Source organism: Tenrec ecaudatus, chromosome 16 (genome assembly GCF_050624435.1).
Source record: "Tenrec ecaudatus isolate mTenEca1 chromosome 16, mTenEca1.hap1, whole genome shotgun sequence".
In the NCBI taxonomy this organism is placed as follows: domain Eukaryota; kingdom Metazoa; phylum Chordata; class Mammalia; order Afrosoricida; family Tenrecidae; genus Tenrec; species Tenrec ecaudatus.
The window spans coordinates 19,560,724-19,584,980 of record NC_134545.1 but is presented as its reverse complement, the minus strand read 5'-3'; the positions used below and the strand labels follow the sequence as shown (position 1 = coordinate 19,584,980).

The 24,257-nt window shown below is 57.8% G+C and overlaps 1 protein-coding gene across 4 annotated transcripts; it reads left to right on the top strand.

Annotated features, from left to right (window-relative positions):
- The first annotated feature begins 1,604 nt into the window (after positions 1-1,604).
- On the top strand, positions 1,605-24,105 carry SMPD4 (sphingomyelin phosphodiesterase 4). 4 transcript variants are annotated; one of them, XM_075533769.1, is made up of 20 exons: positions 1,605-1,735; positions 4,821-4,904; positions 7,101-7,187; positions 9,721-9,863; positions 9,991-10,066; positions 10,731-10,839; positions 10,944-10,996; positions 11,354-11,505; positions 13,576-13,708; positions 15,035-15,106; positions 17,298-17,384; positions 19,007-19,152; positions 19,554-19,644; positions 20,366-20,466; positions 21,187-21,350; positions 21,800-22,005; positions 22,335-22,568; positions 22,702-22,833; positions 22,929-23,057; positions 23,149-24,105. In XM_075533769.1, exons 1-20 carry the CDS (start codon positions 1,631-1,633, stop codon positions 23,476-23,478), a joined length of 2,634 nt encoding a protein of 877 aa, XP_075389884.1. In that variant the 5' UTR covers positions 1,605-1,630; the 3' UTR covers positions 23,479-24,105. The 4 variants fall into 4 exon arrangements, with proteins under 4 accessions (XP_075389884.1, XP_075389886.1, XP_075389885.1 ...); XM_075533770.1 differs by lacking the exon at positions 1,605-1,735 and adding an exon at positions 1,941-1,961; XM_075533771.1 differs by lacking the exon at positions 17,298-17,384.
- Positions 24,106-24,257: the final 152 nt, after the last annotated feature.

Below are 24,257 nucleotides of genomic sequence, written 5' to 3'. Positions count from 1 at the left end.
TGTGGGGAAAAAAAAATACAGAGACCGGCCATGCTGGTTTGACGGGGTTTTCTTCCTCCTTCTTGTTAGATGCCTTTTAGTTGGTTCTGACCAATAGCGACCATATGCACAAGAGAACGAAACACTTCCCGGTCATGTGCGACTATATACATGGAATTCTCCAGATGAAATACTGTCATTGAGTCCATTCCAACTCAAGGGGACCCTGTAAAACAGGGTTGAACCGCCCCTCTGGGTTTCCAAGACTGTAACTCTTCACCGTGTGGGCGGAGAACTTGCTCCCTCGATGTAGCTGGTGGTTTCCTAACGTATAACCAGTACAACACCAGTGCATATACTCAAAGCCCAACCATTATCGAGTAGATGCCTGCTCATAGCGAGTCTGTAGGACCAGGTGGAACTGCCCCCTGTGAATGCTGAGACTATAACTTTCCGGGAGTAGAAATCTCCATCTTTCTTCCGCAGAGCCCACAATGCCACCTGGGCCCCGGCCATGGTATTGTCAATCGGCTCCTACATGTGAAGGCTAGCTATTAAATAAGGAAAAACAAAGAAAAGTGCATGCATTTTGAATTATGGTTGCTGGTGAAGAATGTTGAAAGTACCATGGACTGCTAAAAGGGTAAACAGCTCTGTCTGTGAGAAGTGCAGCCAGAATGCGCCTTACAGGCAAGGCTGGCGAAACTCCCTCCCGTGTACTTGTGTATATGGAGTCAGGAGAGGCCAGTGCCTATAGACCAGTGGTTCTCCACCTTCCTCATGCCGCGACTCTTTAATACAGTTCCTCATGTGGTGGTGACCCTCAAACCATTACATTATTTTTTCCATTAAATTATTTTCGTTGCTACTTCATCACTGTCATTTTGCTACCATTATGAATCATGTAAATTTCTGATATGCAGGATATATTTTCATTGTTACAAATTGAACATCATTAAAGCATAGTGATTCATCACAAAAACAATATGTCATTGTATATTGTGAAATATTTCTAATGACAAATAAATGAAATTTTGTCTTGAAACACGGTGTAGCATGGGTAAGTCTTCACACCCGGTACATGTAGGTGTATAAGCCGTACATATGCATGTGGGCGGACCTGTGTGAAGGCGGATAGATGAGCGGTGTCTCCTTTTTCAGATGGTCTTAGGCGACCCCTGTGAAAGGGTCATTCGACACCCCCCCCCAGGGGTCTGGACCCACAGGTTGAGAACCACTGCTATAGAAGGCCATCATGCTTGGTAGAGAGAGAGGCAGCGAAAAAGAGGAAGAAGACCCTCAACGAGCTGAACTGACACAGTGGCTACAATGATGGGCTTAAATATAAGAACAATTGTGAGGATGGCACGGGACTGGGCAGTTCAGAACTAACTCCAGGCAACAGCTGTAAAGGCAGCCTTTGCCCCCTCGCCACTAGGCGGCGCTCCTCAGGGAATCCTGATACAAGACCTCGGTTTATGCGCACGCGCGCTCCGGTCCGGCGACCGAGGGCGGATTCCGGAGCGGAAGTGCTACTGCTGCGCAGGCGCCTTCCTCGGCGCGCGTCCGCAAGCCCTAACGGCCTTCTCTGTACGCACGCGCATTTTCGGTCAGTCCCGGAAAAGGTAGCGGCGTGTTTCCCGCCAGACTGATGAGGGGGGCGTGGCATCCCGCGCAGTTTGATGACGCGCTTCGGCGCTGGGTTTCGGAATGGCGTCCTGGGTCCCCGCCGCCAACTGCGCGCTGGACGCCACAGGTGAGTGTTGGGAGCAGCCCACGAGGCATCCCCGCGCCGCGGCGGCTGGCCGGTGCTCCAACCGAGGCCTGCCGGGACTCGCCGGCCCTCCTGGAGGCCCTCCTGGAGTCCCGAGGCGCGGGCTCGACCCCGGCAACTTGGCGCGGACCGGGGCGGCGGGCCGGGGGTTGAGGGCCCAGACAGCGCCATCATGTCACCTCCTCGCCTGGTTCGCGCACTCTTCTCGGTGAGCGAGTTTGGAGGAAGTCTGTGTCTCAAGGAGTGGCGTAGGAAAGATGCCGGTGTGGCCTCCGCCGGATCCTTGAAGCTTGAGGGCTCCGAGCCTCATTTTCCCTATTTGCTCTGTGTGGGGCGGGGGGCGGCGCTGATGCTTGCGTCCTTCGCCGGACAGCGGTCAGCCACAAACGGGAGGAGACCGCTCCTTCGCCCAGGGCTGAAGCAGCCTCAGGAGAACCCCTAGTGGGACCTCGCTGGCACGCTCACTGCTAGGTCGGCGGTTCCAGCCTATCTGTTCCTGTAAAAGTGGACAGCCCCGGAAACCCTTTGAGGTAGTTCCATTCTCCCCGATCGGGTCGCTGTGCCTCGGAACCGACCCGGACTGCGTCGGTTTGGCTTTGAATTTGGCAGCTTTCAGGTCATCCTCTCAAGGTCCCCCTTTCCAGGAGCCGTAGCCAACCCCCTGCGCTCTGCGGGAGAAAGCCAGGTTCCAACTCAGCAACCTCTCCTACAACAGAATGAGCACTGCTTGGTCCTGTGCCGCCCTCACAATTGCCCTTGTGTTTGAGCCCCTTGCGTCCATCCATCTTGTGGAGGGTCATCTCCTCGTCACTGCCCCTCTGTATTAGACATGTCCTAAGTATGTCAGGCGAAATCTCTCCATCCTCACCTCCCAAGGAGGCGAGCTTGCTGTGCTTCTTCCAAGCAAACCTGTTTGTGCTTTTGGCAGCCCGTGGCACTTTCCATGGTCTTTGCCACCACGACAGTTCAGATGGATCTGCCGACTTCCTTATTTGGTATCCACCATCACATACGCGTGAGGCGATTGAAAATACCATGCCCCCCCTCCATGCTGTACAGGTTTTGCTCTGGGCTGATATCTGCAAGATCAGTAGTTTGACACCACTGCTGCTCTCGGGGACAAACAGGCTTTGTACTCTCATAAAAAGCTAGTCTCAGAACCCACGGGGACCATTCTACCATGTCCCAGCATCACTCTGAGTCAGAATCGACTTGATGACGCTGAGTTTTAACCTTGGCAGAGCTTGTCCTTTCTCATTCGTTCCTGAGCAGGTCAAACGTGGAAAACAATTAGCTTGTGTGGAGGCCTGTGTATTTGAATCTAGGCTCGGCTCATGACGAGTGTGGAGTTAAGTGACTTAACCCCCTAGGCCCTCTGCTGGTGCTTCACGGGTTGGAGAATGGGTTTGTCTATTACGACATGGCTTACAACAGCACCCATTTCTTGTAGTCCAGTCGTCGAGCTCTGGTGGCACAGTTGGGGTATGTATTAGGCTGCTCACTAAAAGGTTGACAGTTCAAATCCACCAGTCCCACTGTGGGAGAAGATGAGGCTTTCTGCTCCCATAACGATTGACAGCCTCCAGAGCAGTTCTCTGTCCTAGAGTTTCTGTGAGTGGGAATTGACTAGCAGACAGTAGGGTTTGGGGTGTGTAGTCAGAAGTACAGTCACCCTGGTGAGGTAGTGCGTTATAACTGCAAGGTCAGCAGTTGAAAACCACCAGCCACTCTGCCCTGGAGAAAGATGAGGCTTTCTGTTCTCATTCCTGTATAGAGTTACTTTGGGAAACTCAAAAGGATAGATGTAATATGTCCTTTAGGGTTACAATGAATTGGAATAGACTCGATGGTGGCAAGTTTGAGCTTTTGAATCAGAAGTCCAGGTGGGGCCGGCTGGGTTCTCTGCTGAGAGTCTTCTCTGGTTTTATTCAGAGGTTCTGGGCAAGAGTATGCTTCCAAGCTCACTCTGATTCCTGGCTGAATTCTGTCTGTAGAACAATGGCCCCATTTCCTTGATGTTCTGTGCCCCAGTCCCCCTGCATGCCCTCTCAGGTGTCCTCTTTCATACTCAAAGTAGCTCTGACACATCAAGTCCTTCTCGGGCTTCTAGTGCTCTGTTGCCTTTGACTTGTGTCTAGCTGGAAAACGCCCTGATGTTCCTGGATGAGGTCAGGCCCACCTGGGTAATCTCTGTATGTGAAGTCCGCAGACTAGGACATTGGTTACAGCTGTGAATTCCTTCACAACAGGGTCAGGTTAGTATTTGGATGGGAATCTTTGCAGCGAGTGTGGGATGGGGGTGGGGTGGGGATATCATCTTTAAAGATTAAGTAAGAAACTAGATGAAGGGTCCTTAGGACCAGGCCTGGCTACTGCTGTTGTTGTTATTGTTGTTAGGTGCCTTCGAGCTGGTTCTGACCCATAGTGACACTGCACAACAGAATGAAACACTGCCCGGTCGTGCGCCAGCCTCCCAGCTGTTCCTGTGCCTAAGCCCACAGTTGCAGCCACTGTGTCAGCCCATCTTGTCGAGTTCCCGCCTCTTTCTCCCTGACTCATAGAACCTAGAGGAGAGAGTAGAATTGCATCTTTCTCCACACAGAGGTCGGTGGGTTTGAACTGCTAACCTTTTGGTCAGCAGCCCAACACTTTATACCAACAGGGCACTGTGGCCAAACAAACAAAAAATGGGTTCCAACTTGAAGGGCCCCTATGTCTGTCAAGTTTCCGAGACTAAATGTTTATGATGGCAGGCAGCGTCATCTTTCTTGGAGAAGCTGTTGGACATTGTGGCCCAAACAGCCCACAACCACCCAGTTGATGCTGACTCACAGCGGCTCTGTTGAAAAGAGGTGACCTGTCCTTTGGGTTTTCAAGGTTATCAATCCTTGTGGAGACAGACATCCTCATCTTTGCCCTGTGGAGCAGCTGGTGGGTTCGAACTGCCGACCATCAGATCACAGCCCAGTGCATAGCCACTACACCCGCAGGGCTCCTGGGCATTCTGACAGACCATAAAAATCTGTTGTGTGGCCAGTGTTGAGGTCTTGTCTTTGCCTTTCCACAGTGGCTTCCTAAGACGGCTGCGTTGGACTCACTGCAAGAGCCCGCCATGGCATTCCCTCACTTTCAGCAGCCCAGTTTCCTCCTGGTGAGTGTGAGCGGCCACTGGCTTGGCGTTGTGGGGGCATTTCCATAGCGGAGGAACATGAGGGCTTTCTACGAACTTGAACTCCAGAAGTGGTTTCCTTAGGGGACCCACCATGGCAGTAACACTAAGCTGACACTCAGCGTCTTAAATCTTGATTCTTATTGATGTGGGTGTCGTCCAAAAGATGAGTTGGTTTTATTTTTAGCGACCAGCCCCTCTTTATTGTCTGCCCAGCACTAGGCTGGAAGTGGAGCCAGAGCAGTCCAAGGCAAGACATCCCAGGCCTTGGCCTCAGTTTCCCTCTCTGCCACGGGGAAGTACGGAGCTTTCCCTGCTTCTTCATCAGGGAGTGGGCAGGATAGAGATGACAAATGCAGAGTGAAGTCCCAGGGCTGCCCAGACATGGTCTTGGCCCTGGTGGGCTCTCCGTCTGGGAAGGAGAAAGGTGCCTGCCCACCATGGGCAGCCAGGGAGAAAGGCGGGCTGGGGGCTCCCAGCCAGAGACCAGTGGTGTCCAGGAGGCTCTCAGCCTCAGTCTGGGTTCACCAAGCTCCTTCAGGGGAGCTTACCGCTGGTCTTGTGGGGTGGTGCTTCTCAGACCCTCGTGGGTGTCACAAGGGAGGGGGCCCTTGGGTCCAGAATCCCGTAGGATCCCCCTCTGTGTCAGTCTGGTTGGGGTCTTTGTGGAGAGTTTGCTTTGGATGGGTGGGCTGGAACGTGTGCTCTGGCCATAGGGCTCCTATTAAGCTGGGGGCAGAGGCCCCCTGGGTAGTGTGTGTGGGCAGTGCAGTCCAGGCGGAGGAGGCCGCCCTGCCCCGCTGGCAACGCAGTGAAGAGATAAGTCATTGGATGAGGTGTCTCCTCCGAAGCAGCAGGGGTCCACCACCGGTCCTAGCATCCTTAGCTGGTGGTGTCCAGAGGGGGTTCTGGGGAGGCTAGCCGGCTCAGGGTCACACTCAGGAAGCTGGTGACAAAGCTCTCCCATCTTACCTGCCGGCCGCCTCCTCGCTGGACTTGGATCAGCTGCTCCGTGTCCCCCAGGCCCCTAGGTTGCCACTCCTGACCTGGGCCGTCCAGCCCTTCACACCTCCATCAAGGCCCAGGCTGGCATAGGAGAAGAGCTGCTGCTTCCGACCAGGGTTCCTGGCATCACCAGGATGAGGCTCCCAAACCCAGTCCCAACCCCAGCTCTAGAGCCCGCCACCCCAACTGTGGCAGCCCCGGCCCCAGTGAACTTGGCCGCTGTGTCAATGCCCCTGGACATGGTGCTAATTTGGAAGCTGCGACTAGGGATACGTGAAGTCAGGGAACATGGGGCCAGCAAGCTGCTGGAGCGCTCATCTGTCAGGGTCTCGGGCTGTTTCAGCACCAGCGCATCGATGGTTGGTTGGGTCACAGGGAGGTGCTCTTGACCAGGGAAGGGGCGGAGACAAATTTGGCGTACACGCGCACTGTTAGGGGCTGAGGGATGGTGGCAGGAGAGGTGCTCCTCGTGTCGAGAAGACAGAGAGGGGGAAGGGTGCATTTAGTTCTTTAATGCTGGTCTCCTGGCCACTCTTACCTTGGTCGGACTGGACCCACACAGCTCGGCCTCTGATCTTTCCCGCAAGGTAGGGCGTCCTGGTGATGCTCCGCGTTAGGCCCTGGGCTGCTAACCACAAGGTTAGTCGCTGAAACCTACTGCTCTGAGGGAGCAGAGGAAACCATCTGCTCCCGTCAGACTGACAGCCCCTGAAATCCCGGGGAGGCGGGGGCAGTGCCACTCCGTCCTAGAGGCTCACTGCCTCGGAATCAGCGTGATGACCAGCAGTTTGCTTTTGCTTTCGGACTCTCCTCCGGTGATGAGCTCAGAAAGTTCATGTTCTCGGGTACAGAGGCTCCTGCAAGAGGGCGTGCCTTGTTGGTTCTCACCGACCTGGCCGTTAGGGAAGTTGACAGCCAGCCAGCTTTGTGGGCCACTTCCACTTCGAGCTTACAAGCTGAGAATCCTCTGGGTCCAGCAGGGACTCTCTACCATCTGGCCTTGGAGCTGGGCCTGTGGCTGAGGCTCTGCAGGGGGCTATTCTGTGCTGCTGACGTGCCTCAGGCTCCTGCCTATTGCTTGGGTTTCTCTGGCCTCAAGCCAGAAGGTACAAAAGCTGCAACGGTGATGCTTTGTGTTTTTTTTCCCCCTTTTCCATCTGTTCCATCTTCCAGGCAAGCCTGAAAGCGGACTCTGTAAATAAGCCTTTTGCCCAGAGGTGCCAGGACCTGGTTAAAGTCATCGAGGATTTTCCAGCCAAGGTACAGCTCTGAGCTTCTTGCTTGGGCCTGATTCGCACACTCATTGACAAACTTTCTTCTGGTCCGTGGTTTCACCTTGGAGCTCTCTCTGCCTGGAGACTTCTCCTGGCATTGCGACTGGCATGCGATGCAACTATTTAAACATTCAGAGCAGGGCTGCTTGGCCATGGGTCTCCTGCCCCACAGGGGACACCTGGGCTGCTGGTACCTGGTGGGTAGGAGCCAGGGATGTATGTCAACATCCCAACAAAGGGTGCTCTGTACCGAAATAGTCATTGTGCCCAGCATAGAGAGGAACTCCTGTGTCAGCCCTGAGAGTAAGAATGTATCAGTTGGTCTACTTCTTTTCTTCAAGCGGTTGTGTTAACACACGGTCCACAAAGCATAGAATGTAATAGGTCAGTCTTGTCCAGAAGAGTTGTACAATCACCCCCACAACCCATTTTAGGACATGTGCTTCTTTCTTGTACTCATTGTCATTAGCTCCCCGTTTCCCCGCAGACTCCCTTACCACGCCCCCGAGAAACCGCCCATCCAGTCACTGGCTATAGATAGTTATCCTGGATTTCATGTACAGAACAACATCCCCAAACAAACAAGCCAACAAAAAGTTAACAACAGTAAGAAACTAAAACGGAAAAATCTCAACCAAACCAAAGAAGAAAATATTAAAAACGAGCACAGACTTAAAATGGGCCAAATGAAAAGGTGTTGAATTTTAACCCAACTACACCTGCAATTAGAATAAGAACTTGTGTCCTCTTCCGAACTGTAGTGAGCATCACTGTGTTGGACAGGTTGTCTAGAGAGGCAAGTCCAGTGACGAAACTGCTTGACAGCAGGAAGTCGTTCTGCCTCATGAAGGCACCCCAGGCCCACCCAACTCGAGTCCACAAGTCCGATGCGAGTCCATAGGTACCTCTTCAGACTTGGGCAGCCACATGGCGGTGACACAAAGGTGAAGTGGGCAGCAGGAAGACCACAGACTGGTGGGTGCAGTCGTGTGGCTCTAAGGTCGGTGGGAACATGGCAGGGTGCCGGCAGCTCTCAGGTCAGGTGGCCCACGTAGGGCCGCCCATCGATAGGCAGAGTTGCAGCAGGCAGGCAGAGGAGCAGAGAGAATTCAGCTCTGTTTGTCTGGCTCTTATACAAAGGGCTTATGACATCCAGGAAGTGTCATCAGACTGTGACTTGATTGACAGGTTGAACTGCACCCCTACCTAGTGGTGTCTAGTGGACGTCATGAAGCCCAGGAGGCTGACCTTAGGCAGGTAGATAATATGAAGAAGCAACAAGTTGGAGTTGTATTTCAGGAGTTCGGTCTGAGAAAAAAACATGAGCCCTGGAGGTTCCATGTCTTAGACATTGGTCTGGTTAGGGGTTCAAACCCACGTGGTGCTTCAAGGGAGAAAGATGAGGCTGCCTGCTTTCACGAACATTCACATCTTGAAACCATGTGTGTTTGGTACATCTGCTACGCGAGGTCTCTAAAGTGCTGAAAAGCAAGAGTATTACTTTGAGGCCTGAGGTCGGCCTCCCAAGCGGTGGTATTCTCCATTGCCTCGTATGCACTATGTGAAGGTTGTGCTCTGACTAACAAGGACCGAAGAACAAGGGGTGTGTTGGAGTTATGGTACTGGTGACGGCCATCCAAAGTGCCGTGGGCTGCCGAAAGGACCAGTCTGTTTGGGGCTAAGTGCAGCCTTAGAGGCCAGGGTGTGGAGACTCGGTCTCCCGTACTTTGGGCGTGTTGTCAGGAGAGACTCGGTCAAGTAGAGGGCCAGCGAACAGGAGGAAGGCCTCAGGTGCCTGGACACCGTGGTCTCCACAGGGGGCTCAGACAGTAGACCACTGTGGGGATGGCGTGGGGCCAGGTGGTGTCTCATCCTGCTGCACACGGTGCCGTTATGAGTCGAACCGGTTCAGTGACACCTAATTGCAACAACATGATCAACACACTGGCAGTGGCTTAAGGAAGTGTTGGTCTGCTCACTGCAAGGTCAGCGGTTCAAAACCACCAGCGTGGGGGGCCCATTGTGCCCTGCCCCGTTGGGTCGCTCTGAGTCGGACTGGGTGGCAGCCAGTCTGGTTCTCTAACTTACTGGCTTGCTCTGAGTCATCAAGAGTCAGCTGGTGGGCAGTGAGCTTGGGTTTTTGATTTCCCTTCTGACCAGAACGTCCCAACATGCAGACACACTTTTTTTTAAAAATCGTTTTATTAGGGGCTCATACAACTCTTATCACACTCCATCCACACATCAGTTGTGTAAAGCACACTTGTACATTGATGGCCCTCATCATGCTCAGCAGACACACTCTTAGCGCAGTACTGCCCCGTGGGCTGCGGCACCACCACCAGTGTTGCCGGCCCTGCAGTGGCACCGCCGCGCTGGGGGCAGGTCTTGGTCTCGGCGTATCTGAATGGAAAGTGAGACCTCACAGCGGTCATTGGGCGGCTGGAGCCCTGTATAGATGATACCCTGGCGTTGGTGCCCATGCACTGGCCCAGAGCCTCACCTGCGCCCTGTCCCAGGAGCTGCGGGCCATCTTTCCATGGCTGGTGGAGAACATTTTCGGCAGTCTCGACGGCATCCTCCTGGGCTGGAATCTCCGCTGCCTCCAGGGCCGAGTCAACCCTGTGGAACACAGCATTGCGATGGAGTTTCTAGACCCTGGGTAGGTAGGTGTGCCGCCCAGGAGGGGCCGGGCTGCCCCTCACCGTGATCCGCTCTGAGTGGCTTAGTTCCTCAAAGAAACAAGGCACCGAGTGTGCTCACACCTGCCTGCTGGATCTTGTGCGCAGGGGCCCAATGATGAAGCTGGTTTATAAACTGCAAGCTGAGGACTACAGGTTTGACTTTCCCGTCTCCTACCTTCCGGTAAGTGTGCGGGCAGTGGCGTGGTGGGTGTGCAACACAGGGCAGGAGGCCCCGAGGCATCTGCTTGGCCCAGGGGGCATTGCACATTAGAGCGCAAACCGTTAACACCGAAAGGTGCTTCCCAACTCTGCAAACGTGGGTGGTGGCGGCGGCCTGCAGCCTCTGTTCATTGTGTGCACTGGGGGTAACGGGGGCTGGGGGGGCACAGGAGCCCTGGTGGCGTAGTGCTTACTAGTTGGGCTGCGATCCACAAGGTCCCAGTCTGAAAGCCCCAGCTGCTCTGCAGGAGAAAGAGATGGCTTTCTACTGCTGTGAAGAGTCACACGCTCGGGAAGCCATAGGGACCGTTCTCCACCGACCCGTAGGGTCCCTATGAGTCGGCATCACCTCGATGGCAGTGAATTTGGTCTGGGTTTGTTGGAGGAGGCAGGGGAGAAGCAGAGCTGACCGGGCTCGGCACTCCCTGGCTGGGCTCTCAGCCAGTGGACTTGGGGCCCCAGCTGGGTGTGGGGGTGGCAGAGCTCTCTGGCCCAGCTCTTGCTCGCACACCACCCAGCGCAAAGGCCCAGCATCCTCCTGGCTGGTCCCAGAAGCTTCGTGGGAGAGCTGTGGTGTGGAGATGGGGTAGAGCGTGTATCTCACAACCCTTCCCTTCCCTCTGCAGGGGCCTGTGAGAGCATCCATCCAGGAGAGAGTCCTCCCTGACAGCCCCCTGTACCACAACAAAGTCCAATTCCCTCCCAGCGGTGGCCTGGGCCTCAACCTAGCCCTCAGTATCCTTTACAGCCGCTAGGCCGGGGGTGGGTACCGTACGTAGTACGCTGGGTCTGACCTGGGGACATCTGTGCTTCCTACCGTTCCTTGATGCCCTTCTCAGATCCCTTTGAATACTACGTCTTCTTCTTTGCCTTGAGCCTCATTTCACAGAAGGTAGAGGAGGGCCTGCTGCGCAGGCTTTGCCCCAGGGGGCTTGGGGTCCATCCTGTCCCTCCTGCTGGCTCCTCCTCCTGCCCTCAGCCATGCCTCCTATGTGGGGACTGCAGATCTGCGAGCAGACTGTCCGCCCCTCTCCCCCAGCTCCTGGGAGAACAGGGCAGAGCAGGGCACTGCCCCCAGCCTTCTCCCATCTCTTTCCCCCCTTCTCGTTCCTTCTGCCTGTGCCCCACGCCGCTTCCCACCCAGTGTGGTTTTGTTAAGCACCCTAGGCCCCATGCCCAGACTGCAGTGCCATGCACACTGCCAGACAGCGCCCATGGCAATACACCCACGATACGCCTGCTTTTCCAGCCCCTGCCTACGTCCCTGCACATCCGAATGTCAGACTGTGCCTACTTCCTGCTGGTGGACAGGTACCTGTCGTGGTTCCTGCCCACGGAAGGCAATGTGCTCCCTCTGCTCTCCTTCAGCCCCGGCGGGGCCAGCCCCTCACCTGCTCCCAGGTAAGGCCCCTCGAGGCTACCCTGGCCTCTGGCTGTCGCCTTGCTCACAGAGAGTTACCTGGGTCTGGCTGTATGGCCCACAAGCTCAATGGTGTGTCAGTGGGTCTGGGTTTTTTTGGGCCAGTCATCTGACATCAGGAAGCCCTTTGAGTTGCTGCATCAGCAAGGCCCCGGTGTGGGGAGGCAGCTGACGTGGGCTCTGCCCTAAACAGCACATCCACCTGAGAGGCAGTGAGCAAAGTAGAGAGTTGGTGAAGGCCCTGGGACTCCTTGTTCTGGAGAGAGGACCTGCCAGCCGAGCCTGAGTGCTGCGTCTCTGCTGGACTGCAGCCAGCCTCAGCCAGCCGGTCTCGTGCTGCCCACCTCCGCCCCAGGAGGGCCGTGTCCAGCTCATCCCGGCTCAGGGAGCATCCTTGGACCTCAACTTCCCTGTCTCATCTGGCCGCTCCATTTCTTCCTGACTGGCTCCTTTCCCTCATGCCTCACTCAGCCCTGCCCATGCTGGCCTACTGTAGACCCTTCCCTGCCCTGTGTCTGAACAGAGGCCCTCACAACGCAGTGGACCAAAAGGCTGGGACTGTCTGGGCAGGCAGGGCACGGAAAGTGGGTCTGGGCCTGGTTCTGTTCGGATTTAGGTACAGAGACCTTGTTGGGAATCATTCACGGGCCTTCCCAGACCTTCTGCTCTGATTGTCAGATGGTTGGCTTTTTGCCACATTGGTCTTGCCCTCTTTGAGTTCCCCAAGTAAGTTCCGGCCCTGCCCATCTGCCAGAATCTGGAGCTCCGTATCCCATAGACCCCCCTGGGCTGGACCACTTCTCCTCAGTCACGGACTCTATCCAGGGTCACAGTGTGGCATCCCTGTCTCTGCGCTCCTCTTTGCTGACCCTTCACCTGGGGTTTGCTGGTGTTCCTTGGCAGGCGGGGTGTGCTTGGTTCCCAGGGAGCCTCCTCGGCATCATCTGGTCGGGAGAGGTCCCTGAGGCTCACAGGGTTACACCCAGTGCATCTTGCCTGAGCACTTCTCTTGTGAGGGCAAAGTGTGCTGTGGATTAAATGACGTTCGTTAGGTTGGTTCCGTCACTATTGTTGCCTCCGAGTCAGTTCTGACTCATAGCAACTCAAAACGAGCCTGCACCAGCCTCACCGGCCTCACAGCGGCCCCAGGCACGAGCCCATCGACACAGCCCACTGTCAGTCCAGTTCATCAGCGTTCTTCCTCTCTGTCGCTGCCCCTCCAGTCGACCAAGATGGTGCCCTTTTCCAGGGACTGGCCCCTCCTGACAACAGTCTTGTCGCCACCCCTGCCCCCGAGGAGCATTCCGGTGGGATCTCTTCCAAGACAGATTTGTTTGCCCTTTTAGCAGTCCGTGTTACATTCCGGTCTTCACTGGCACCTCAAATGCATCCATTCTCCGTCTTCCTAAATCTGTCCGTGCAACCTCACATGCATCGGACGGAGGCCATGGAAAATACCACGGCTTAGGGCTGACACACCTTAGTCCTCCAAGTACCGTCCTTGCTTTCCAACACTAAAGAGGTCTTGAGCAGCACAGTTACCTGATGCAGTCCATCCTGGGATCTCTTGACGCTGCTTCCGTGAGCACTGATTGTGGATCCAAACCAGGGGGGACCCTGGGCAGCTTCAGGCCCTACACACTTGTCTGTGAGTCGGGGTGGTGCGTTCGTGGCCAGAAGGGTGACTCGTGGCCAGTGTCTGGGGTTCCACCAGTCCCTGCCTGACCAGTAAGCAGGTCTCTTAGGATTTGGCCCCTTTTTTGCCCTTCCAGTGAACTCCCTTTCAGCGGAGTCAGAGTAGTAGCTGAGCGCCATGCCCTTCTTCCACTCTGCGTCACGGAAGCTGAGGCTCAAGTTGGCCGTCAGTTTTTGGACTAGTTGTTTCCAAGTGACTGTTCTGTGCTCTACAACCCACTCACCAGAGCCGTGTGGAATGTTGTCTTTGTGCACAATTGGCCTTGATGTCCCCCAAGACTATAGTCTGGAGCTCCCCCCCCCCCCCACCCAGTGATGTCTTTATAACATTTCGGCTTGGTTTCTTGTCCTTCTAGGACACCCACCATGCCCTTCGCCTCCTATGGTTTCCATCACACCAGCCTCCTGAAGCGCCACATCTCCCACCAGACGTCTGTGAACGCAGATCCCGCCTCCCATGAGATCTGGCGCTCGGAGACCCTACTCCAGGTGAGCTCCAGGGAGCTGCTCAGCCACCTTCCCTGTTGGTCTGCAGCCTGCCCCCAGCCTGGGCTGGGCTGAAGTTTGCGGCATTTCCTACTAGGACGTCTAGAACACTCCAGAAGAAGTGTACCCACATCTCATACCTACCTGTATGCGGTCCGTAGTGTTTGCTACTTCTCTATTCTTCCCTGCCCGTCGGAGTTCTCCCGTTCTGTTCCTTCTGCTGATGTGCTATCATTACGTGAGCCCCTCGCTACTGTGACACTCCCCCACATGCCCGGAGCCAGCTCCCTGTGGTCTCCTCATGAGGAATTCTGGTGGAGCTGTGAGTTAGGGGTGGAGCTGTGAACTGTGGAGAAAGAGCAGGCTGCGGGTGGAGCTGTGAACTGTGGAGAAAGAGCAGGCTGCCTGCACCTGTTAACCTTCTGTAGGGTCGCTGCGGGGCCCTGGTTGCATGGTGGTTACCCCTGGGCTACTAGGTCAGCAGTTCAAAACCACCAGCCGCTCTGCTGGAAAAAGACTGGAGTTTCTCCTCCCAGAAAGACGTAGAGTCTTGGATCTACCCTTTGCTGTAGGGTTATTGCAGGTCGACATCCACTCGGTGGAAGTGAGTTTGAGCCTTTGTACAAAGAGTCTGGTGACAAAGGGTAAGCGCGGGGCTGCTAGGCAGCACTTCAAGCGTCCAGCTGCTCCACGGGAGAAAGATGAGTGTGTCTGCCCCCTCACGACTCCGTCTTAGCTGCCTCACAAGCAGCTGGTTTGCTTTGGGGGTGTGACTTTACGGAGGCCTGGGGGCACAGTACAGGAACCCTGGCAGCGGGGTGGTTCCATGTTGGGCTGAAAACCACAAGGTCAGTAGTTTGAAACCACCAGCCACTCTGAGGGAGAAAGCAGAGGCATTCTACTCCTGTAAAGCGTGACCGTCTCAACTCACGGGGGCGGTCTCCCCCGTCCCGCATGGTCTCCGTGACTTGATGGCAGTGAGGTGGCCCTGGGCTCAGCACTGGGCTGTGAACTGCAGTCCTTTCTTAGGAGAAACGGGATGAGACTGTTCCATAGGCAGGGCCACGAGGAGTGGTAACCCACCCCACGGCCGGGGGTGCATTTAGGGTTTAGAGTGGCTGCTGGTGGGCGGGCAAGATGCCGTCCCTCCTCCTCACTCTGGTCTGGGAGCACAGTGCTTAGAGGTGCCCGTGTTCTTTCCCAGGAGGTAAGGACAGAGACCTCTCTGGCCTGTGTACAGAGCAGGGGGGTGGGGGGAGCTGACGACTGTCCTGGCCCACGACACAGGCAGGGGCCAGTCTGGTCATGACACCTAGTCCTTTTCTGCAGGTGTTTGTTGAGATGTGGCTGCACCACTACTCCCTGGAGATGTACCAGAAGATGCAGTCCCCGCACGCCAAGGTAGGTCTGCTCGGCCTGGGCACACCCACCCCCACTCCCACCCCATGAACTGTGTTTGGGCTGGAGGGCCGGATGGTGGGCTGCCAAGACCCACCTTTGTCCTTAGGTGCACACAATATGCAAGGTGGGTCTTACCTGCCAGTGCTCAGGTGGTCTGCCCTGGAGGCAGGGCAGCCGAGGCGGGGAGGTCTGGGCTCCTCTGCGCCCGCTCCTGCGGCTTCCAAAGCCTGGCTTTGGGGGCCAGGCCTCTCTTCTGGCTGCAGCACCTGCAGGAGAGCCCTGGGCTGGCTCCCATCACCTGTGTGCCCACACTGCGCTCACCTTCTGCTGAGCACCTTTTAGCATGCACTTGTCTGGGTGGGCATGGCTGCACCCTCCTGCCTGGGATCACTGCCTCCTCGGGCACCCCGGCCACTGACCAAGTTTAGGGCAGACTTGAGACCGTCCTCAAGTGTAAAGAATTGATGAGAGGTAGTGATCCCTGGTGGCATAGTGGGCTAAGCAAGCAGTGGTTTGCCCCTACTAGCCACGGGACCAAGGATGGGGCTGTCGCCCTCTGTGGAGATAGGCGGTCTCGGGAATCCTGTAGGGTCACCACCCAGTGCCGGCGTCAGCTTGCTCCCATTGGGTGTGGTTTGGTAAAGACTGAAAATGCCTTTTCACTTGATTCCCATCCTGCCTGGGAGCCTCTGAAACCAGCTCTCATACCCAGAGCTTCGGGGGAGGGGCGTGTGGGGACCCCAGGTCTACTGCCCTGGCCCCACACAGGACGCAGCTGAGGCAGCAGGGGCTGGTCTCACAGCCAGGATGCTGCCTGGGCCTCCCAAAGTACAAAGGGTCTGCCCTTCCTAGTTCCGGGCAGTCGTGCCGCGTGGTGCAGTGGCTGGGCTCGGGGGCTGTGCAGTGTTCGCTTTTGCCTGCTTGTCCTGTCTTACTACCGAGCCCCCTCCTCCCTCCCTGTGACCCTTGACTTTGTCTGCTGGGAAGGTACCTTAGAGGGGCTGTGACCTCAGAGGGGTTTGCTTGCTTTTGGGGAGCATGGGGTGGGGCCCTGGAGGAGGCTCTTCCTAAAAATGTTGGGGGTTGTCCTCACAGTTCATGGTCTTGAAGCTCTCCCTCATCCTGGGGTGCAGGTGTGCCGCTCCAGGAGGCCCCACGGGGGGTCTCAGCATCGTTCTACCAGCCTCCAGTCATAAGCTCCTCTTCCATCCAGGGGGTGGGGTTCTGCCGAGAGCGGACAGGGAGGGGGTAGGGCGAAGGGGTATTTTCCACTCTATCCTCCTACCAAGCGCTGGGGCTGACTGCCTGCGTGCCTTTTCCCAGCCTGCCTTGCATGTGCCTGGGTCTCTGGCTGACGACAAGGTGCTGCCTCCCCTGTTGGGATGGGGGTGCTTGGGGCATGGCCTTGTAGGGTGGGGTGGGTGATAGGCCCACTGTGGCCTGTGCCTGGCTTAGGGGTGGCTTCTGCTGGCCTCCCTGGGGCTGGACCAGGCCCACTCTTAAGTGACTGCTGCCCCACCTGCTGGGTTCCACCAGCGGGGTCCATGTATTCTGGGTGCCCATCCTCAGACAAGGAAACCCATGTGTGGGGCAGAGGGGGTTCCCTAGCCGGGCTGGGTGTCCCCAGAATGAGGACCTCGGGATTGTTTGCCCCTCTGCGTCCCAGACTGTTTCTGCCAGGACCCCAGAGAAAGGGCAGGACAGTGGGTGTGGAGGTACTAGGGAGCCAGGGACCCGCAAAAGCCAGCCGGCGCCAGTTCTCTGTCACCCCCAGAACTGACCTCTCCCAACTGTTCTTTTGAGCTGTTTGCAGCTGCGAGGCCTTGGTGGCTGCTGGCCTGTGGGGTGCCCACGAGGGTCCTCAGCTCCTGGCAGGCTGGGCCAGGGCCAGCGCTCTGCCCTCTTGAAACCAGAGAGGCAGCTGGGGCCAGAGTCAGGGGCCCCTCAGCTTGAAGGGCCTCTTGGCCCTCCTGGCAGACCTGGAGCGATCTGGTCTCCCTTGGGCCCTGGGGGAGATGCACCCCCCCCTTCCCCGACGGGTTGGTGGTGCTGGTGTGGATCTCCACTGACTGCGTTTGTTTTGTCTTGCTTTTCTGCTTCCCTCTGGGCTTACCCTCATTTGTCTCTCCCCGCCCTCTCCGGCCGTCCTCCTGCTGCTCCTCCCGGCTCCGCTCGCTGTCTTTTGTTTCAGCTGGAGGTTCTGCACTATCGCCTCAGTGTCTGCAGCGCCCTCCACAGTCCTGCCCAGCCCGGCTCCCAGGCCCTCCACACCTACCAAGTACCGGCCCTTTGTTTGCTCTGTCTACTCTCGCCCCGTGGCACCGATAGCAAGGAGAGGCCGAGGCCCGGGAGAAGTGCAGGGCCGATCGGGACTAGTGCTGCCCACAGTGAGGCCCCCCCTGTAGGAGGGCGGTGGGTGCTGCCCTCCCCTCTTCCCCCGGGCCAGGGTGCCTTGCCAGTCCTAGCCTCGGTAGATGGAGCTCTTGCCCATTAAGAAGCAGCACCCAGCTTCTGCGTGTGAAGCTAAGGGTCTGGGGTGGGGCGGGAGCATGGGCTCCCTACCTCAGAAGCTGCTGGATGCCAGCTAGCCAGCCCTCCAGCAGCCCAGCCGCTTTTGAGCCCTAGTGGTGGTCTGGAAATGACTGGCCGGGAGAGGGGGTCCGATCAAGGTGTGGCTAGCTGGGGTGGTGGGGGCCCAGCTCACTCCCTATGGATTGGCACAGCAGTTGAGAGGAGCGGGAATTTTAGGACAAGGCAAGAAACAAGGGCATTGCAGACAGGTGTCAAGACTGGAGTGGGCACGGGTGGCTCTCTGTGACGCTTCCCAGCTCATCCGGCCACCCACACCGCAGGGAGATGGGGGAGTATGCCAGCCACAACCTCTGGGCTGGCCCTCTGCCGCATGCAGGAGAGTACCCTGGTTTGAGGGGGAGGGGCGGGGGGAAGGACAAGGTAGCTTTGCTTCTCGGAGCTTCCCCGGGACCAGATTTAAGGACAGGCTGTTTGGCTTGACAGACAGACAGAGAGTATGTGTGAGAGGAGAGGTGAGTAGGGAGCAAGGGGTCTCTTGGTCTTCCGAGGGCCAAGTCGCAGCCTCCAGACCTGGAAAATGGGGCAGAGAGGTAAGGTTGGGAGAAGACACTGCGAAAGGCAGGGGTGGTGGGGCTCTCTTCAGGGACAAAAGTCCATCTACACACCTTGTTTCCCTCAAAACCAAGGCACTTGTGCTGCCCACGGCTTGAATGCCACAGATAAGCAGCTTCTTTCCCTCGTCTTACCCCCAGGCGGGCCACTCTGGGCCGGCCAGAGCATCATCATGGTGGGCAACTGCAGGGTGCAGGCGCTGGGTTGGCCTCAGGGCTCAGGTTGGAAGAGGCTCCCCTGAGCTCCTCAGTAGGCAGGCTGGGAGGCGACAAGGGCCAACCTGTGGGGATCACTGCCCACCCCAAGCAGAGCGGTACAACCCACAGTGACAAAGGGTGCTTGGTCTCCTAGGGACTGGGAGGTTGGGCACCCAGGATTTCTGGTACTTTTATTGGTGGGGGGGGGCAAAAGAGGCGCAGGTGGTGGGTGAGGAACCCAGAACATGGGCCTGGTGGGCTGTCCAGAAACGGGGTGGAGTCGCACCTGTCCGGCCCTGCAGTGCACAGCTTTGGCCGGCTGGAAGGGTTGGGGGGAAACCCCTGCGGGCATGCAGCCAGGCAGCAGCGGCTCAGGGCCCCACAGGCAGCATGTGTAGGGAAGAGCCTGGAACCATGCTGGGAAGCAAGTTCCGCAGTCTGCGGGGCCTGGCACACAGCTGGGCAGACTCAGCGGAAACCTGGGTGGTGGACTCCCCTCCCCTGCCACCATGGGGGCTGTGGGAGCTCCCCAGGCCACTCTGTCTGTCCTCAACCCCAGGAGTCGTTCATGCCCACAGAGGAGCACGTGCTGGTGGTGCGGCTGCTGCTGAAGCACCTGCATGCCTTCTCCAACAGCCTGAAGCCCGAGCAGGCCTCCCCCTCCGCCCACTCCCACGCCGCCAGCCCCCTGGAGGAGTTCAAACGGTGGGTGTGGGCCAGGCCTCCTGGTCCTGCGCTAGGGCAGCTGTGACATGGCTCTCAACTGTCCCTCGTGCTACCTGGCCTCTGAGTCTCACCTCTTGAGGTGAGACGGCGTGGCCAGGTCTCCAGCTGTCACAGTCTTTCTCCCACCCTGCCCCGCCCCCAGACACACCTGCTAACTTACTTCATGCTCCTCACTGAAGAGAGCCCAGCTACCTACGTCTGGGCAGGAGTGGGCATCAGCATTGGGGGTGGGGACTGCAGAGCTCTCCTCTCACCCTCAGCGTCTCTCTTGGCGGCAGTGGGGTGAGCTGGGTGGTCTGCGATCCCCTGCCCAGCTCCATGTGAGCAGGCAGTGCACAGAGCTCCAGGCTGGCCCCTGACCGCCCCGCACCCCCTCCCAGGGCTGTCATCCCGCGCTTCGTCCAGCAGAAGCTCTACCTCTTCCTCCAGCACTGCTTTGGCCACTGGCCCCTGGATGCATCCTTCCGCGCCGTGAGTGTGTTGGCCCTGCTGTGTGGCGGGGGTGGGACTGCCGGAGCCTAGAGAGGGGGCCTGGATGAGATTTAGGACCTGCAAAGCCAGCCAGCTGAGCGAGACTGGGTCGTCTAGAGAAACAAACCCCACGAGACTCACGTGTCATATCAAATAGTAGTGTCGTGTCAGGAAGGCAGCCCAGTCCAGTCCAATTCAGATCCGTGGTCTGAGGCTACCCGGGGCCTTCTTCCCACCAACGAACGTAGCCGCAGGCCGATGATGCAGAAGGGTGGAGAGGGTGCAGGGAGATCACTGGTGCACAGTCCTGGGGTCCCAACGTGGCAGGGTGCCAACAGCTCTCAGGGTGGGGCAACCCACATGGGCCCACCCTGAGGCAGGCACAGAGTCCCAAGGAACCGAAAAGTGTGGGCATTGGGGGAGAGGTGCCCAGCTTCTCCTTTATCAAAAGACCACACCTCCCAGGAGGCGGCATCAGGCTGTGACCTGATTGACAGGTTAGACACCACCCCTGCACTTTGATATAAATCCAAGTGGCTATAAAATGTCACTACCATACCTGTGGCTGAAGCTGGGGAGCCTCTGGGTGGCTAGTCCCTGAAGCCATACCCAGCATCCTGGGGATGGCTGGGCAGTGGGGTTGTAAACCTGTCCCCATGGCCAGGGGCATTCTGCTCTGCCCGTGCCCTGGGCCAACCCGAGGACTGTTGCTTCTCACCAGGTCCTGGAGATGTGGCTGAGTTACCTACAGCCATGGAGGTATGCACCCGAGAAACAGTCCCAGAGCAGTGAGGCCCAGCCCCGCTGCGTGGCAGAGAGATGGTGAGCCAGCACCCGCTCCAGCCCAGTGGACTCAGCAGCGAGGGCGGGGTGGGGGGCTTCTCTGAGCATTGGCTGCTGCCTACAACTTAGCGATCCTCTGGCTCTCCCTGTGCCTTCCGTTTCCTCATCTCCAACGTCTGGCTGCGGGCTCCCCCGCGGTCTCTCCTCGCTGTCCTCCACGTGTCAGCCCCTGTCCCCTGCATGGCCGGCCACCCCTGACTTAGGTTGCTGGCCCTCACTCACTGTTGGCTGCCTGGTGTCCCCATGGTGCCTTCAGACACTGCTCCCGAGCGCACGTGTGGTTTAACATGATCTTACGTGTAAAGTTGAGCGGATTCATGACATCCGCCGTTGTGCCAACAGTCACCCCGCACAGCAAACGCAGTGCCCTCTCAGCAGGACCCGCCCCTTCTCCCGCCCCGTGCCCCTGGCACCTACTAATAGGCGCTGTTCTCTGAGTCACTTGTCTCTTCGAGAGGCTTGGCAGGACTCATGCTTTGGCACCTGCGTTGCTTTGCTCGCGTCAGCGCCTTCTGGTGCGGCCAGCTTGCAGTGGTAGCGCGGATGGTTTCCAGGGACCTCACCCTTGTTGGCGATTTTGTCTTCAGAGGGCCTAAGTCTTGGCCTTCTGTATCTGAAAACGCCACACATGGAGGACTAGGCATTCAGGGTGGGCCCCAGGCCCACGCAGGCTGGTCCTGACCCTGTCCTGGCCCCTAGGGCGCCCTTTGTGCAGGAGAACCTGCTGCTGTACAGCAGGCTGTTCGTGGCCTTCCTGAGCCGAGCGCTCCGCACGGACCTGGTCAGCCCCAAGACTGCGCTCATGGTCTTCCGCGTGGCCAAAGTCTTTGCCCAGCCCAACCTGGCCGAGATGATCCAGAAAGGTGAGTGAGCCTGCTGCCCCGTGTGCCCGGGGCACGGCTTGGCTTCGTTCACACTCACGCCCTCCCCTTCCTGGGGGTGTCGGCTAGAGGCACTCTCAGGGGTGACCATGCACCGAGGTGCCTGGAGCCCAGGAGCCCAGACCACCTCTGGGAATGCTGGTCCTCCCTGTCTCCTACTGCCTTTGGGAGCGCCAGCCAGAGGCTCCAGGCCCAGTCGCCCCTCTGTGGAGCTGCTAGCCCACCAGTAAGACCCCCGTTGTGTGGATGGAACTGCCGGCTTGAGACAAACTACCGTACCTACTCGTGTATATGCCGAGTTTTTTCAGCACATTTTCATGCGTTTTTTGTGGTAAGATTAGGTGCCTCGGCTGATAGTCGGGCTGCTTATACTTGAGTAGATAAGGTTCTCACCTGCAGAGGCCGGGCCCTCTCCCCGCACCCACCTGCAGGCGAGCAGTTGTTCCTGGAGCCCGAGCTCGTCCTCCCGCACCGCCAACATCGCGGCTTCATGACGCCGACGTTCACGGGCAGCTTCTTGTCGTCCTGGCCCCCCGTCGTCACCGACGCCGCTTTCAAGGTGAAGAGCCACGTCTATAGCCTGGAGGGCCAGGACTGCACGTACACCCCGATGTTTGGGCCTGAGGTCCGAGCCCTGGTGAGTGGGGGCAGACACCGACCACCCCCTTCTCATGCCCTTCAGTGAGCGAGGACAACCTCTCTCTCCACGGTACTCACCACTCCTCACTACCTTCAAGTCAATGCCAGCTCACAGCGACCCAGTAGGACAGGGTAGAGCTGCCTCTGTGGGTTTCCCAGACTGTCCAAGCCCCATCTTTCTCCCAAGGAGCGCCTGGTGGTTTTGAACTGCAGGCCTTGTGATTAGCAGCCCAGGGTTCAGTCACTGGCCTCCAAGCCCACCTGATCTCTAGGATGAAGGCACACCCCCAAACCTCCATTCCAAACTGGCTGCGTGTGCCCTTGCAGGTCCTCCGCCTGGCTCAGCTCATCACCCAGGCCAAGCAGACTGCCAAGTCCATCTCTGACCAGCCCTCTGAGAACACAGCCGGCCGCTCCTTGCTGTCGTGGCTGGGGCTGTGCTCCGCGGACCCCGGCAGCTCCTACCCGACCACCGACCTGGATGACGGGGGCCAGGAGAGCGTCCGAAAGACCGACGAGTACCTGGAGAAGGCCCTAGAGTACCTGTGCCAGATCTTTCGAGTATGCGCTCCGGGCTCCCCGCCAGGGTGCCCCACCCTAACTAGGCACCCCCTCTCTTGGAGGGCCCTTTTCTGATGTCCCTTGTGGGGAGGTGACAGCCTTTTTCTTCCTCCATCGGCCGGTCTCCTGACAGCTCAGTGATGCCCAGCTGGCCCAGCTCACGCTTGCCTTGGGGACGACACAGGACGAGAACGGGAAAAGGCAGCTCCCAGATTGCGCTGTGGGAGAGAACGGATTGGTGCTCACCGCGCTCGGCCGCTACCAGGTGCGGGGCCCGCTCTGCACAGTGGGCTGCATGCACAAAGGGTTTCCCTTGGGGGCCCTGTGTCACTGGGCCCGCTCTTTCCCTGGCTGCTATAGATCATCAATGGCCTACGGAGGTTTGAGATTGAGTACCAGGGCGACGCCGAGCTGCAGCCCATCCGGAGCTATGAGATCGCTGGCCTGGTCCGCCTGCTCTTCCGCCTGTCCTCGGCCATCAACCACAGAGTGAGTGAAGCAGGTCAGGCCCTGCCCTCCCAGGCTGCCTGTGGAGGGCGGGCTCCCTCTTCATCCCATCTTTGCCTTTATCTCTCCTCAGTTTGCAGACCAGATGGTAGCCCTGTGTTCCCGGGCTGACTTCCTGGGCAGCTTCTGCCGCTACCACCTCACTGAGCCTGTGCTAACCCAGCGGCGCCTGACAAGTCCCGGAGGACGGGCACGTGCTGCCAGCCGGGCCCAGGGCCCGAGGCTCAGCCTGCGCTTCCTGGGCAGCTACCGCACCCTGCTCCTGCTCCTGCTGGCCTTCTTTGTGGCCTCCCTGTTTTGCATAGGGCCCCTCCCCTGTTCCCTGCTCCTCCTTATGGGCTACCTGCTCTATGCCTCTGCTGTGGTGCTGCTCACCAAGCAGGGGAAGCCAAACCAGGCCTGACGGCTGGCTGACCACCTCCAGCCGGGACCCTCAGCAGACCTAGGGGCCAGCCCTGTGCAGCCTGCCTTCTGCCGCTGGCCAGTCCCAGGCACTGTGTCAGGGAGGGTGCCAGGAGCAGTGGAGGCATCCAGAAGCAGCCCAGCGAAGGGAGACCCGCCCCAGGTGAAGCCTCACCTACCACTGGAGGGAGAGCCACTGGGACCCAGGACCGGCCCCTCTCTCAAAGCCCCAGCTCCTCACCATCTGCCAGCCAGGTGACACCAGGACCCGAGGTGAGCTGGATCCAGGAAGAATCCGTTTTCCAAAATGAGATTCCTGACAAATGGGGTCTTGGCCGCACTTTGCTTCCACACCAGGTCAGGTGAGAGGCCTTTTCCAAGCTGGGCCACAGAATTCCATTTCTGGTGCCCAGACTTCCTGGGGAACTTCAACCTGAGGCTCCTCTGCTCCCAGGCCCTCCAGGTGGCCTAGCATGACCACCTGCTGCCTTGTCACAGCCGGAGCCTTGGCTCCCGCAGGTATTGTCAGCCCACCAAATCTGCGTGCCAGTGGACACTGCACAACCAAAGATGGTCAAAAGCATCATATTGCCAATAAAATCAAGTACTTAAACCTTCTAAAAATAAAGTGTAAATATTTAAATACAACAACTACACAGTCACACTCAAGAGTCGTCCCCAGGGGGTCTCCACATGTGTGTAGTCCTACAATCCCTTAAGGGACTCCAGGTGACCCTGTGGCTTAAGTGTTGGATTGCTAAGCCCAAGGTCAAGCCCACT